Below are 16,831 nucleotides of genomic sequence, written 5' to 3' on the forward strand. Positions count from 1 at the left end.
GAAAACATTGTGCTTTTTACTTTAACATCTTTATCTGGAGTTAGCAGTTGCATTTTAAATTAACATTTGACAAAAAAAATGTTGAAATATAGGAAATTCTTGAAGTTTAAGCTAGTGGTTCCCAACCTTTTGAGTGTCCTGTCAAATTTCAGAGGTCTATTCATAGTTAAAAGTTCTACAAATGACACTTTTTAAGACGGTTTAAGTGACCACTTGACACCCATAAAAGGTAACTAATTCAGCAGTTAAAGAAAAATGGAAAAAACTCTTAAACTGCAAGAAAATAATCCAATAATGTCATGTATGACAATATATGTCACAAATCTGCTGTAAAATACTCGTATTTTTGGTTGTATGCTCACATTTTGCTACCAATACTCGTGTGCTTTTAGGATGAATGCAGAAGTAAATCTCCATTGTTGCATTTGTACATTTCACTATGAATCTACCAAATATAATCAACCAGTGTAGGACTCTTACTTGTAATATATTATTAGATATTTTCTTTAAATGTTTTTAATATTGCTTCATCCCCTGATATTGTGTATAGAAGGCAGGTAGTTCACCTTTTATGTTTCTTTTTTTACATTTGACACTCTCTGGTTCATAATTCACACACAGGTTCTCGGTAGAATCATAATTAATTTATTTGGACAAAGTAACATGTTGGAATAAACGCAGCAGGCATTCGCCATCTGAACACGCAGATATTCATTATTCATCTGTACAAGCAGAACGTTTCTGTGACGGGACGCAGGTCGGTCATGGCGGCTCTTTACTCCTCCTCCTCAGCTTCTCTCCACGGTTTGGGCTGCAGTCTTCCGACCGGCGACACGTTCCAGGTGATGCCGGTCTGAGTCAGCACCTGAACAACGACAGCAAAGTCGTTTTATTTAAGAGTGACATCATACTTTAGAGAACCTTCACAATAACGGAAAGATGTTTTTCCACCAGAAGCAATTCTGTTTTTCTGTCTTCCTTTTTAGTTTTCATTGTAATAAATTCCTCTGTTTAGTTTCTGTCCCTTAAATTTGTTGGTTTTTGTCAATTTTTTTCATAGCTGCAAGAGTAAGATTATGTTTTCAGACTTAATCTTTAAATCATTTCACACTTTTTATATCTCAAAGACATCTGATGATGCTTAAGTCCCTTAATGTCTTAAAATAATGAATCATTGTCACGTTGATGTTTTGAATGTGCAGGGGTTCTACAATATTTCCGTCATCAGGCTCTGATGCCCCCCAGTGGTCACAGTTAACTACCGAGGTTCAGTTAAATGAGCAGCCATGTTCCTGCAGCAGCATACGTGTCAACATACATCTTCATCATGTCTGTTGTGTTTAATGCAACAAAATTAGAACAGGATCTATGATAAGAAACCCTGTCAGTGAAAGAGAAGAGTGTCTGGCAACGTTTCTGTGTTCATTATTCTGATATCACTGGTACTCAAACCAACTATTTCCTCATCAATAGTTAATTTAACTCTTTTTCAAACAGAAGAACTAAAATACTTCTAAAAGACAACAACAGAGCCAATACACCACAACAAACCCACACTCTGTCAGCAGCTTAAAGAGGATTCCAACTGCTTTCTACAAATGCAAATAATAACACTCCTTTTGAAAAATGGAGCCAGTTTTTAGATTGTTTTTGCAAAGAGAACCACTTACATTATACAAGTAAAGACACTGATGTGAGTAAAACGTTATTCAGTCATAATATCTGCAATATTTTCATTCCCTAGTGATTGTAAAATATGTGGGTGGTCAATGGAAAAGTAATGTTCTCACTTTTCTTATGTTTAACAGGTTCTTTTTTCCAAATCTGACCTTCCTGTTGAACTCAGAAGTTGCTTTGATCCATTTCTGTGCTCAGAACCTTGTGATATCTGACTCCGTACTGTTTATGTAATCCAATTGTAGCTTGACAATGCTGTGAGCGAAGGCAAACTCATTTCAGGAGGGTCACTGGTGGGGCAGTGTGTGGTTGATAGAGCCAGCTCAGTCCTCAGTCATCCTTCTAGAAAGTACATTCTGACAGCAAACACGTCCGTTCATCTGTGCCAGATAAGAAGCTGGAGAAAGTGGTTTTTGTACTTTTCCATCCACTGTTGGTGACATAAAATTTTTCATTCTGTGACCAGTTCTTCTTCCTCCTATACTGAAACCCCAGGTACAGGTCACATGTTTGGAAAATACCACATTATAATCTAGCCATTTGTTTCACTCATACATATAAATGTATGTTAAATGTGATGCGGTCTAACTTACGTAAGCCCAGACAGCTGTGCAGAAGATGCCTCCACTGACCATCAGACCTGTGCCATACTTGGCGTGGAAGTCCTGAGGCATGGTGGATCCATTCCTCACCTGCCTCACGGCCTGACCTGAAAAACACATGACAGATTTCATGGTAGGGACTGAACTGCAATATTAAGTTCAGCATTTAGGTTCTCTTTATGGCGACTGTTACTCAGGCTTATATGACTGTGAAAAAGGTGGAAAACAAAAGGATCTGAATATATTCTGAAGGATTTTCTGATCATTATCTTTGTCGTGAGCTGAAACCAACGGTGGATTAATGACCAGAAAAATAATCTCCAACGTTGCAAAAATTCAAAATCTTACCAAGTCTATTTGTCTTATTTTTAGTCAAAATGTCTCATCACAATTGATTTAAGATAAATTCACTGAACAGGTGACATTTCAGCAGATGGAGGGACGTGTTTTAAGACAATGCATCTTAAATATCTTGTTCAGTGAAACAATCTTGAAATTATCTTGTTTTGAGTTGAATTTTACAAGAAAACTCAAAATAAGTTTAATACATCTCAAATTAGGAGGTTACATGAAAGCACAAATCTATTTTTGAGTGAGAAACTGTTATTTTTTTTTAGCATATCTGGCTTATTTTCAGACACCTAAGCTTGACAATCCTGGTAAAATAGAGCTTAAAATAAGTTTTCCCAGCTAATTTTAAGATCTCATTATTCTAAATATATCTTATTTCAAGAAATCTTACCAAACCATTTTCACTTGTTCTATTGGCAGATTTTTTCACTTATTTCAAGGTAAAAGTTCCTTGAAAAAGGTTTTTTTTTCTTGTTTTGAGAGAGGCTTTTTTTCCCCAGTGAACCGTTATAATCACTGACTGATTTTAAAGTTTTCTTTAAAGAAACTATTCATAGTGTCTAGATGATTAGGTGAAGCCCTTTCTGCACAACTTCTCAATCACAGGCAACAACACGGTTACAGGCTAGGTGAAATAAAAGTTTACACAGCACCATAAACTTCTCTCTGTCTTCACTCCTAAGTCGTCGTCTCGAGCATTCACATCCATAACTAGCTTCATTTGCGTTCCCCTGACGTGTCGCTGTTGACTTATAGATGATACATTTAGAGCTGCGATGATAAGCTGATAAACTGATCACAGAGAGTCACTAGAGTTATTTTTTAGAGAAAATTAACAAAGTAGAAGTTTTTAATTATTAGCTAAATGAAAGTAAAGCTGCAATGATTAATCAATCAATTGAAAACTAACATTTGAAGCTATTTTAGGGATTGATCACTAATTTCAGTTTTGTTTTTACGCAAAAGATGCTCTGATGATTTATGCTTGTCTTTATCATAAATGACAACCGGCTGAATATTTTTGAGTTTTGAATTGTTGCTCTTTTGTCTATTACAGCTTCTTAAATTTTACCATATTATTGTTTATTTTCATTCTTCATCCGAGTAAACTGAATATGTTTGGGTCGTGGGCAAAACCAGACATTTGAGGACATCATCTTGGGCTTTGGGACTCACTGATCTGTTATTTGACATGTTATAGACCAGCATTAATCGATGAACCATGAAAATAATCGACAGCTTAACTGACAATGAAAATGATCATTACGTGCAGCCTTAGTGTAAAGTAAAACTGGGATATTTAGTTACACAGCAGGTTATAAAGTAAACTCAGGATGGCCTTAAATGGCCCCTTTTAAATTCGACCTCTCAGTGAAAAGGAAGTGAAAAAATTTAAGGGTTGGATATAAAACAAGACCCATACATAAAAAAATACACAATATGTTATTATGATGTAGTTTGATGTCTGTCATTACAATGCTCTCTGAACAATATAAGTTTTCCAGCATTTATTGATCATATTAGATATTTCCTTTATGGTGACACTCCAATATAGAAACCAAATCTACCTTTCAAATATGAATTTAGCAACTGCTAGATGCTAAATACAGACTGTCCTTATTTGCCCTTGCAAATAAATGAATCTCACAGTCAAAATACATGGATATTATCTAAACAGGTTGCCGTAGTGTACAATAAACCATGTAAACAACCATAACTATAAAATAAAAGAATAAACATTATAAACGTGTACACTAAATGTAATGAAGGTAAACAGGTCAGAAGTTCGGGCAACAACATCCTGATGACAAAAATAGCACATTAACAAGTCTACTTTGACCAGAATAGCTAGATTAACTGATGAAATAAGCTTCAGAGTATTTAATTAGAAGATTAACGGTGTTTTTAAGCATATTTTAACTCTGACAGAGATGCTAATGTTAGCAGGCTATCAGCAGCTAACACATTAGCCGCGGTCACCGACTACACAGACTTTCACACATTATGCCGACTAATATTTAACTGTCGGCGGCTCTAAATAAATGCAGACAACACAACGTGCTAATAAAAACAGTTTCCTTACTGCTGATATTGACTGCAGCTTTAGCAAACCGGTACATGTTGCCTCGCCTGGTGTCTCTGATACCCTTGAAGAACGGAACAGTGATATGGCCGCCGCACGTAGACCCGGCCGGAAGTTATGCTGCCTTCAATGCAAATACGTAAATAATTAAAACGAGAACTCGAAGAACAGTTCTGCCAGGTCAGTTGGTTAAAAACGCGACACATCTTTCAAAAAACTGTTCACAAAATTGTTTAAAATGCAAGAAGAAAACAGAGCCAGGGCTTATCACCGTTAATACTATAATATATCCCAAAAGTTCTTCCGTTCACTTATTTTTCCCATGTTTCCTGAACTTAGCATCCTTTCATTTGCCAGTGTGAGCATGCGCGGACAATAAACGGTTAAATATGAAAATGGAGGACAAAGTCACGCTTAAATAGAACACAATAAGCAGAAGCTATGCAAAAATCAATTAGTAGTTATTCTAAAATGTAAATACGACCACCTAAGACACCAGACTGTCATCTCGTTTGGTACGCCTCATATCGAATAAAAGTCCACCCGAGTTCCCGTTTAAGTACCGTGTCAGGATGGCCGAGTGGTCTAAGGCGCCAGACTCAAGGATAAGCTCCTTCCGCTGAGACGGGACTTCTGGTCTCCGAATGGAGGCGTGGGTTCGAATCCCACTTCTGACACATATCTTTTCTGCCTCAGTAGAAAAAAATAAATAACAAAACGAACAAAAATAAGAGCTGCGGTAGTATGTTAGTCGGTTTTAATACGTCTGCATTAAGAATCCTCCAGAGGTATGGTGAGCCAGACGCATTTATTAGTGGAGTCAATCATCACTACCGAGATGTTAGTATTTTTGATTTAGTTTTTTATTTTAAATTATATGGCTGCCATCCTTTAGTTTGTCTGTCAGTTTTGGGTCTTTTTCTGATTATTTAAATGAAAATTATAAGTCTAAAATAAAAATGTAATTAAAAATACGCACACAAGGCATTATATTACATTTATCATTCAGCATTGCACTGCTAGTTTTATATTAATAAAATATTTTGATTTTATTTGTGTAGCAATCTTTATGAAAACAGAATATAGCACTGAACAAAAAGAAAAAACACTAAGAATGGCACCCACCTTCAATCCTCTTGATTGTATTCAATCAAAACGAGGACAGAGATGCGTGTAATTGTAAAAAAAAGTCATACCATAAAAGCAAATTGGATAAAAAGGTACAATAAAGACCATTAATGATCCTAAGAATGATCCTAATATCAAGTCAAAGGCAGACGGATGAGCATATACAGTACTACACCGTTCAAAAGTTTGGGGTGGCTTAGAAATGTCCTTATTTTTGAAAGACAAGCATTTTTTTTCAATGAAGATAACACTAAATGAATCAGAAATACAGTCTGGATATGGTTAATGTGGCAAAGGACTATTCTAGCTGGTCTATTTTTATTTATTTGAACTTACAAGAAAGAGGAATAATTAAAATAGAGGCAAAACAGTGAATTCAAGCATACCAGTGTGCATTTTTAGCTAATAATTATTCATAGGAGGTACTAAAAAACCTCATTACTTTACAGTTCACATTAATTCAATATTTATGTATAAAAGGTACATCATTTCTTATTAATATCAACAGGTCATGTTATTTCACTTGTTTCTATAAAGCTCTCAGTCAATAAAATTCTTACTATCATATGAAAATAAAGAGATAAAGTCTTCATTTTGTTGTAGTTTTTATTAAATCAAAATATCATTTGAGGATTACACCAGTATGACAGTATTATGAGTATTATGTACAGACATACTGAAAACGTTCCCTCGTTCAATCTGTTATATGGAAAGTTACAGAGACGACGGTGACGGAGAAGGAAAAACATTAGTGGAACATATTTTTCAACAGTATGAAAAACACCATCTTCTTACATTTTAACTTCTGGATTATAAATTAAACAATTTATTTCTGCAGGATGTGACAAATTCATTAAAGAAAGGCTTAACGTTCAAATTTTATTTTTGCAGAAAAATGTGGTGATTTGAGTTGGAAAACCGGAGATTAACCGTTAGTTTGCTGCTGATTAGTCCACTGAACTGTTTCGGCCTTTAGTGTTAACGAGAATGTAAACAAACAATCAGCTGAATGGGGAAAATTAAATATGATTTTTTGTGTTTTCTTCTTTGAAACGGCCGTTTACTGGCAGCATTAGTGTTAAAAAACAAAGCCATGTTTTTGTACTTTAACACTTTCTTCTGCAGTGTGACGAACTCCAGTAATTAACATTAAAAACACCACATTTTAGCATTTTTTTCTGTTTTTGTCACAGAATCATTGCACATTACTTGTTCTGTCTGACCTACAATCGAAAACCCAAAAGAAATTGTGAAGAAAATCCTTGAATTTGTGAAGCTGGAACTGTAGATTGCTTTAAAAATTTACTGATGACTGAATTGGTTTCCGTTTTATTGAATTTTTAACGACATTACGAGACGGTTGAGATAAAGACGACCTCTGCAGGTTGAGAAAACAAAGCAAACATCTGGATTGTCACTGTGAACATTACAGTCAGAATAAACTGATGTGTGGGAATGTCACAAACATCTGTACAGTTTGTGGAAAAAAGAAAAGGCGTCAAACATTTGGCTGTTCGATGGGAATTAAATGCGATTCGGCACAAAGAAGTAGTTAAAGCAGATCTGTAGCTGTGTTTATTTCTAAAAAACTTCGCTTCGGCTCATCAGTGTTCGGCTGCATTCACTCTCCGCTTTAAGGAAAATTCTGGTTTTAAAAAAAAAGCTTTTATTTTGAAAAGCCTGAAAAATGTTGAAAGTAAAATGTAGAAATGACTCCCCTGGATTGTAGTTGAAGCAACTCCAGTAGATGTTTTCACACAATTGTGAAAAAATTACCAGAATTTTCCTTTAAATGTCTTTCTAGCTGCAGAATTTTGACATATTTTTATGAATTTAAAATGAAAAGTGACGCCTGACGTTCTCGGATGAAAGATCTTTGTCATTTCTGTTATTTTTTCAAGCTGTATCACAAAAAAACAACAACAGCAGAGACAAGAAGAGGAGAGGAAATGCAGCCAAGACTGGTTTACAACACCTAAACGCTACCAAACTACCCAGCTCTACATCAGCTGTTAATGCCTTCTGCAAAGATGAACGGAATTCAGTCGACGTATAAAATCCAGGATTGGTCCAAAAGCGTTTTCTCTGAATCGTCCTAGAAGGAGGCAACAGGAATCAAATTACAAACATGAAGGCATTTCTTAATCTCTCCCCTTCAGAGTTACTTTTCCTTTTCTAGTCCGTCTTCTTGTCCTTTGCCTCGTCGTCGTCGGTGTACTCGCTGGGCTCCTCTCCGGGCTTCAGGAGTTTGCCGACGTAATCGTACTTAACTGGAAGGAAGAAGGAAAGTAGATGAATCATAGAAACCCTCAGTTAAAGTAGAAAACAGCCAATGAGTATTTACTATTTGTTCTCACTAGGGCTGGAACTTCAACGCGACATTTTTGATTAATTAATTACAGAAAAAATAAGGAGTTAAAAAAATAATGCATTTAATCGCACCTTTCTCAGTTCCCCAATTTCTGTCACACCAGTAACTCTGAGCACTCCAGCCCAGTAGGGGGCAGTAATGAACCTAAAATCTGTTTATCAGCCGTGATGAAGACACACAGGAGTGATGTCAGCACATAAAGTTTGGTGAACAGTGAAGGAAGACGAGATGCATTGAGCTTGTTGGGAGGAAAGTTTTCTTTAAAAATATTCCAGATGGCGGCCAGTTGACCAAAAAAAGTCTTAAAATATTGAATATAATCCCTATAATTGCACATTGAGTTTGCAGTAATCTGTGAATGTAGCAGACAGATGAAAAATGCAGACAAATTGAAATGAAAAACATTTAGTTGTTTAAGTTTTTACTTGGAGTTATGTGACGATCAGTGTTGGTTTGTCCGTCTGTCTTTTAATAACTTCATTATAAACTTTTAGTTTATAAAAATATATGTATTTTTTTTATAAATAAAAATTTATATTCCTAAAAGAAGAACCATCAGAATGGCACAATTTATCAGACTCAGAAACTATGTAAACAATGAATCTGTGGATTTTTTACCTTTTGAAAACCCTTGAACTACTCATGCTTTTGTTATGAGCCTTATAGTGGAAAAAACAACTAAATCCAGGCTTTAAATCATCAAAATCACTTTTCAATATGTCTCATTCTAAAATTTTATAAATTTTAAATTATAAACATATGTCTATTCACTGATTCATCTGTTAGCCAAACTTTATTTGAATTGAAAAATTTTGTTTGTCAAATACTGCTGTTTGACAAAAATGTGATTACAAAGCCTGTAATTAATAAGATTATTTTTTTAATCGTGTCCCACCGCTAGTTCTCATGTATTTATTAACCCTTAGATGCATCAGTGGCTCATTTTCTTGCAATATGTTTGTCATGAAAAGTTTTTATCATTTCATATTCCAGCTCTTCCCAAGAAAACACGTTTCTGATATCATTCCTTTAAAATTTGTAAAGTTATTTTTTATAGTTCTAAAGAAATTGTGATATTTGTATTACTACCCCACCCTCTTTATCACTGACAAAATCACACAAGAGGGGATGGAGGGACAGAGAGCAGCAACAGCTGGAGGAAAAGAGTGGAAAAATGTCAACAAAATGGATGTTGATATTCTGCTGCTGCTGTTCTGTGTAATAATCTTCTTTTCAATTATCAAAATGTTCAAAATGTGTTATAAAGTGAAAAATAAACATATTTCAAACATGAAATCATTCTTGTGTGGACCAAAATATGATACAAAAAAAATAATACAAATGATTATTCTGAACCAAAATGACGAAAATGGCAAAAGAAGATTCTAATACGGGTCATTTTTGATCTACTTATGGACGAATGTCGAGTCCAATCACTGGACCATTGAAGGGTTAAAAATTAAATTGTAGGAATTCAAGAATTAATTAGTGTATATGGTCATTTTTGGGGTGTTAACTGATTGTTTAGTTTGCAAAATATCAAAAAAAAACAGAGACCCAGATGTACCAACAGTCGCAGCTCTTAATAATTAATAAGAGAAACTGCTAGAACCCAGTTCACACATTTAGTTTTCAAGCAGCTTTTTCTGCTACATGAGTTTTAAAAGCGGTCCGATGAATTAACGTGATGACATTCCTTGCAGTGATAGTTTCATCTTGCGTCTGCACTCACAGGTGAACTGAGTCTCCCACTCAGACAGACTCTCCTGCTGCATGGCGTTCAGGTCCGACAGGTCGTCGTGTTCGTCTTTCAGAGCCTCCTTCTCCAGGCAGAACGTAGCCAAACCTCTGGATGCGTCTCTGCCTGCAAACACTCCATAAGGTCCCTCTGAAAGACGGAGAAGAAACACCATGAGGTGGATGTTAACAGAGGAACTAGAGGTGTTCACCTTAGAGCTCCATTTATCTCAGACTCTCCTCTCATCTTTACCTCTATGGAGTTAAAACAGGCTTAAAAGCTTTTCTAGCTCATAAAACACAAATAAATGCCAAGTAATCTGCATGTAGACGTCTAATAATCATCATTTAAAGGTCAACTTTACATGTTGCAATGGAAACATATCTAAGAATCGAAGACAGAAGATAATAACCTGATATGTGCAATAACATGATCATATATTTAGTACTACAAACATTCAGATTTCTTCTCTTAAAGGAGAACATATCTGTTTATATCTGTACATTGTGTACTGCTGCTGTTTTTTCTGTCTTTGTTGCACATTTCCCTGCTGCAGGATCAATAAAGGTTTAATCTAATCTCCAGTTATCTGCATGCATTCCTCTGACGTTCTTCTGCTGTTTCACCCAAAATCCACTAAAACTGGAAACATGACTCATCAGATGTCACATTATTAATGTCTAAATGATGAGTAGCTTTTTGGAATTATTTGTGCATCAGTTTAGTATTTTTCAGTGGATATTATGTACTACTGTTCAAAAGTTTGGGGTCAAAGTTGCTCTATATTAGTTAAAGTTGCTCTATATTAGTTAAAATTGCTCTATATTAGTTAAAGTTGTTCTATATTTGTTAAAGTTGCTTGAAAATGAGTTAAGTTGCTCTATATTAAAGTTGCTCTACACATTAAAGTTGCTCTATATTAGTTAAAGTTGCTCTATAGTAGTTAAAGTTGCTCTATAGTAGTTAAAGTTGCTCTATAGTAGTTAAAGTTGCTCTATAGTAGTTAAAGTTGCTCTGTATTAGTTAAAGTTGCTCTATAGTAGTTAAAGTTGCTCTTTAGTAGTTAAAGTTGCTTTATAGTAGTTAAAGTTGCTCTACAGTAGTTAAAGTTGCTCTATAGTAGTTAAAGTTGCTTTATAGTAGTTAAAGTTGCTCTACAGTAGTTAAAGTTGCTCTATAGTAGTTAAAGTTGCTCTATAGTAGTTAAAGTTGCTCTATAGTAGTTAAAGTTGCTCTATAGTAGTTAAAGTTGCTCTATAGTAGTTAAAGTTGCTCTATAGTAGTTAAAGTTGCTCTATAGTAGTTAAAGTTGCTCTATAGTAGTTAAAGTTGCTCTATAGTAGTTAAAGTTGCTCTGTATTAGTTAAAGTTGCTCTATAGTAGTTAAAGTTGCTCTTTAGTAGTTAAAGTTGCTCTACAGTAGTTAAAGTTGCTCTATAGTAGTTAAAGTTGCTTTATAGTAGTTAAAGTTGCTCTACAGTAGTTAAAGTTGCTCTATAGTAGTTAAAGTTGCTCTATAGTAGTTAAAGTTGCTCTATAGTAGTTAAAGTTGCTCTATAGTAGTTAAAGTTGCTCTATAGTAGTTAAAGTTGCTCTATAGTAGTTAAAGTTGCTCTATAGTAGTTAAAGTTGCTCTATATTAGTTAAAGTTGCTTTATAGTAGTTAAAGTTGCTCTACAGTAGTTAAAGTTGCTCTATAGTAGTTAAAGTTGCTCTATATTAGTTAAAGTTGCTCTACAGTAGTTAAAGTTGCTCTATAGTAGTTAAAGTTGCTTTATAGTAGTTAAAGTTGCTCTACAGTAGTTGAAGTTTTTATCATTACAGCCACCTATTTTCCAGCAGGAGGCTGCAATGATAAAAACTTCAACAGATGCCAAACATCTGAGTCGTGCTGCTGGGATGAAAGAGCTCAACGTGGAAGAAAAGTCAAACTAACTTTGTCCACATTAAGTCACATTTAAACCTTTTTCAGGTGAAAGGTGTTTGTGGTCACAGTTAGCGGAGCAAAGTTCACAAGCTAACTATTAGCAGAGCAGGCTGGGCTGCTTCACTAATAGATTACTGGCTGGTTAGACTAAAAGAGGTTCTGGAGAGACATCCAGTCATCATACGAGTAGTTAGAGTCAAGGTCTGGTTGTAAATCTGCTCTGAAAAGGGACCTAAAGACTGCAGGTTAGCAGCTGGTGAGCTAATGCTGACTGGTATCCAAACATTACTGAAACACATCACTGAGTCACATCTGATTTATCCCCCAACACACCACCATACTCCCTACAACACCAGTGTGTATCAATCCACAGATGGAAATAGTCCCCATCGGTTTTCTGTTTCCTCCTGATGGACTGAAGGTAACTAAAAACTACAGCTGTTTTAGGAAACTACTGAGTCAAACGACATATTTGTGAGGTGTTCCTGCCTTCAGTAGAAACCAACAGACCAAATCTGAGCTTTAGGAGGGATTTGTGAAATGTAGAAAGACATAAAAAAATGAACATCAGCAGCTTTAAAATTTAATTATGTGGCTGAAAATATAAAAATATATTCAGTCTGTTGACCAACAATAAAGATTTTTAACTGCTTCCAAAGTTGTGACTCCATAAGAAACACAGACAAATGGAAATTAAATATGTTCTCTAATGCAAAACAAAAATGAAAACTTAAAGAAACAAGAACAACTATTGTAGGGATGCAACTATTATATATTTTATATCTATATTTATGACTATTTAGTCTACAGAATGACAGATCTTTCCTTTTTAACCCTGGAAAAGCTGCTGTTACAAAAATACATCAGTTTCATTTTTTTATTATTAATGTCTATTTTATATACACACATATATATATATATATAGAATTTTTTTTGCTTATTTTTTGCTCTTTTCTATATTTGGGCTCATTATCTATCTATCTATCTATCTATAATTAATTTTAATTTTAATAAATTAGTTTGCTCATTTTTCTCTATTTTTGGAGATATATATATATTTACTACTATTATTATTATTATTATTATTATTATTATTATTATTATTATTATTATTATTATTATTATTATTAATTTAGTTATTCTGTGTTGCTCATTTTGGGTCTTACAGGGTTAAAAGTTTTTAAGATGTTTTTAATTACTGGTGTTCCAACTACATCTGCATCAGAGCTTCAGCTGTAGAACTTTAGTTCACACCCAGAGCTTCCAGACAACAGACCGTAACGTTCGGGACGTTGTTCTGCCGACACTCTGAGTCTGACTGAAGCTGAGGTAGACGGACGTTAAAATGAGCTGTGGCTGACGGTAAAGGGAGGATTTGGGGCTTCAGGGCTTCGGTGAGCAGAGCAGCCAGAATGTTTGCATGTCAGGGAGCTATCATGTTGGGCAGAAGTTACACACAACAGAGGTTACACTCTGAGATGAGATAAAAACACAGAGGTCCAACTCTGCTGCTGATTCACATGACAGAAATGGAACCGTGAAGCCTCACAGGGAGATTCTTACTTCAGACGATGAATCTTCTAGTAAAGTCGCTGAGCTCATGAAATCATTATTTTCCGACTGTGATCAGATTGTTGTTGTTTAACTTGTCTGTGTTTTATCTGACCTTTCATTTCTGAGGCCTGAGAAACACTCTGGTGGGTGTTTGCTGTTTCTGGAGCTGCTCTACAGACACAATGACCTGACGTGACTTCACTGATAAAAGTTTCAACAAGTTACTGGCAGAGAAGAGAAGAGAACTGCTCTGATTATTCTGGGTTGCAACATAATCTGGAAAGGACAGGAAGATGGCAACAGGAGATATCATTCATTTATTTATGAATGTTGTTTTCAGACTTTATCAGTGGGATTTTTCATCTGCTGCAATAATTAGTTGACAGAAAATTAACTACCCACAGTTTACCAGTATAAAAAAAAAGTCAAACATCTGATGTTCCAGCCTCTCAGATATGAAGAAAATGCTGTCTGCTATCTGCTGAGTTGAACTTGTGAAAAAACATTTTGAACTTTTTTAGAAGTTTCAGAGACCAAAGGACTGATTGAATCATTGTAATAACTGACAATGAGGATACTCGTCACCTTTACTTCCTTAAAAACCTCCTGCAGGTAGTCCAGGTGCTGCAATGATTAACTGACTGATTTAAAGCCAATCTGCAGCTACGTTTTTAAGTAAATAATAGCTTGAGGGTAGCAGCAATGAACCATGAAAAGTTTATTTTTAGTGTTTCTTTCAGTTTTACCAATGAACACAAAAAGACAAATCTGAGTATGAAATCTTGGACTCGAGACAAATTTTAAAAATAATTAACACATCAAGTTATAGTGGAAATAATTGCTGCCCTCACACATAAGGTTAAAGGACCAAACAATCAGCTCTCCCAGATTGATTAATCACAAAACAGTGATTAATCAATCAGTGCTTTGAAGAGAAATATCTTGGAATCTTGGATCTGTGGTTTCAGGTCTTAAAAAGAAGCTCTGTGTCAAAATCTACTTTTAAAACCTGCACTCTATTAGTTTATATTGTGGTCATTTATTTGTTGTTGTTTTTGTCTGTTAATTAACAGATATAAATAACATATTTACATGTCTTGTTTTGTCTGATCGCCTCAAAAAAAACCCTAAATATATTGAGTTTATAATCACAGAAAACTGGAAAAATGAATAATCAGCTATTAAAATACCATTTAATTCTCTCTCAAACTGGTTATTCAGCTGATCGTTTTAAGTGAGGGATCATTCAGGGCCAAACAACTAATCCAGGAGGTTAATCTAAATGGGTACACAAGGCAATAAAATGCATAAAACTTCAAATAATCACGTAACACTAATGCCAGTATACTTACTCATAAAAAAATCTTTGGATTCATTGAGTTTTCAAATATAATTTTGTAGGATATTAACTATACTTCTGTAAATTAGTAAGATAAGAGCAGGTAAATTTATATGAAAAACAATAATGCAGAGTCTAAATCATAACCGTTAAATTATTCCAGTAAATTCATGTGAAAAGCAACAATATAGGGTTTTAAGCTTAACATTTAAATTAGCGAGGTAAATTTATACAATGAATAATATTTTTAGGTCTTCATATTTAAATTAGTCAGATACTTTCATATAAATGGTTGTAATGCAGGGTTTTAATGTTAACATTAAAACTTGCTGTACCTCTGAATCTAATTTAAATATTCAATATATATAATAAATAATACTGTTGGATTTTAATATTTAAATAATCTATTTACATGATAACTGTAAGTGTTTTTTTTTGCTATTTTCTCTCAGTGGTTGTGTTTTTGTGAATAAGTCTGTTTTTCAACGTTCTGTGTTTTTGCAGTCGCTTTGTGTCTATTTTTGGTCACTTTTAGTCTCTTAGTGGGTGTTTTCTTTATCTTAAGTCTGTTTTTGGACGTTTTGTGGTTGCAGTCATTTTGTGTCCATTTTAGTCTCTTTGGGGTTGTTTTTTTTGGTGATTTTAAGCCCGGTTTTGGACGTTTTCTGTCGTTGCAGTCATTTTTGTATGTGTTGTGGGTCATTTTGAGTCTCTTCATTATAATTTTGTGTCTTTTTGTGGTAATTCTGTATTTTTGATCATTTCTAGTCTCTCAGTGGGTTTTTTTTTTTTTTGATGATTTTAAGCCTGCTTTGGTTGTTTTGTATCTCTGCAGTCATTTTGTGCATGTTTTTGGTCACTTTTAGTCTCTTAGTAGTTATTTTTTGGTGATTTTAACTCTGTTTTCTCACGTTTTGTGTCTTTGAAGTCATTTTGTGTGTGTTTTTGGTCCTTGTTAGTCTCTCAGTGGTTGTTTTTTTGGTGATTTTAAGCCTGGTATTAGACGTTTTGTGTCTTTGCAGCCATTTGGTATGTGTTGTGTGTCAGTTTGAGTCTCTTCATTGTTATTTTGTGTCATTTGTGGTAATTTTTACGTAAATTAAAGAATAAAATTAAAGTCTTCAGAGCTCCTTTAATATAAATTAAAGTTCGGAATAAATTAAAGTCCTCAGAGCTCCTGTGGGATGAGTTTGGTCCAGTTATTTTCCCGGAGAGCTGCTCTTCTCAGAGACGATCTCTGGTTCCCTCTGTTATGAAACGGGACCTGAGGGAACCGGAGGGGGTGTGGCGGCGGCGGCCAGTGGACTCAGGAGAACCGGAAAAACTACTTATTTTAACGAAGAAAGCCTCTAAACTAGCTAGCCCGTCACCGTTCTCACCAAACTAACGGTCGCTTTATCTGCAGTTAACGTCAGGAGAAGTGGAACCGGACAGCCCGACTCCGGCGAACGTTACCTGGTCCGTAGAACTTCTTCCCCCGCGTCACGTCGAACACTTTGCCGTTGACGGCCATGAGGATCCGCGGGTCCTGCAGACCGTCGTAGGGTTTCAGCTCCGCCAGGGTGAAGTCCCGCTTCTTCAGCTTGGGCAGCGGCTTCTCCGCCTCGTCGAGCTCCGGAGGTTTGTCCCCGCGGAAGATCTTGTAGAGCAGGAAGAGGCAGAGGCTGAGCAGCGTCAGGTTGAGCGGAGAGGTGAATATCTCCTGGAAGATTCCCCCCGAAGTCAGCTCGCTTCCCTCCGCTTCAGCCATGTTCGTCTCTCTGACCCGTGTGAATGTGTCGGTAGACTTCAAGATTCCTCAGCCAATCAGCGATCAGCATCACTCTACGTTTTCTGTTTGGACCAATCAGCTTCTCAGAGATGCGTGATGCGTTTAAGTGACATTACACATGATAAATTAGTTTGTTGTTTTAGCTTGATTATTTGATTTATAAATTTAAAAAAAATAGCGGAACAAGTTAACTGGCTGTCTGATTAATTATTGATTTTGTTGAATGACTGATTAACTTAATTACCAGTTGAATAATTACAACTAACTGATGCAGTGAACTCTAACCTGCA

General features: G+C 35.3%; 2 protein-coding genes and 1 non-coding gene across 3 annotated transcripts; 1 reads left to right on the forward strand and 2 right to left on the reverse strand.

Annotated features, from left to right (window-relative positions):
* Window positions 1–629: 629 nt before the first annotated feature.
* LOC111563009 (cytochrome c oxidase subunit 7B, mitochondrial) lies at window positions 630–4,843 on the reverse strand. The gene is made up of 3 exons (XM_023261877.3): window positions 4,714–4,843; window positions 2,271–2,386; window positions 630–865 (listed from the first exon to the last, which is right to left on the reverse strand). The coding sequence occupies exons 1-3, from the start codon at window positions 4,748–4,750 to the stop codon at window positions 776–778; spliced, it is 243 nt and encodes an 80-aa protein (XP_023117645.1). The 5' UTR covers window positions 4,751–4,843; the 3' UTR covers window positions 630–775.
* A 436-nt stretch (window positions 4,844–5,279) lies between these two features.
* On the forward strand, window positions 5,280–5,390 carry trnal-caa (transfer RNA leucine (anticodon CAA)). Its single transcript has 2 exons — window positions 5,280–5,317; window positions 5,345–5,390. It is a non-coding gene; the product is annotated as a tRNA-Leu (tRNA).
* Window positions 5,391–6,429: 1,039 nt separating this feature from the next.
* pgrmc1 (progesterone receptor membrane component 1) lies at window positions 6,430–16,539 on the reverse strand. Its single transcript, XM_055017277.1, has 3 exons — window positions 16,226–16,539; window positions 9,945–10,100; window positions 6,430–8,111 (listed from the first exon to the last, which is right to left on the reverse strand). The coding sequence occupies exons 1-3, from the start codon at window positions 16,518–16,520 to the stop codon at window positions 8,017–8,019; spliced, it is 546 nt and encodes a 181-aa protein (XP_054873252.1). The 5' UTR covers window positions 16,521–16,539; the 3' UTR covers window positions 6,430–8,016.
* Window positions 16,540–16,831: the final 292 nt, after the last annotated feature.

The sequence above is a fragment of the Amphiprion ocellaris genome, chromosome 14, assembly GCF_022539595.1.
Source record: "Amphiprion ocellaris isolate individual 3 ecotype Okinawa chromosome 14, ASM2253959v1, whole genome shotgun sequence".
Lineage (NCBI taxonomy): Eukaryota > Metazoa > Chordata > Actinopteri > Pomacentridae > Amphiprion > Amphiprion ocellaris.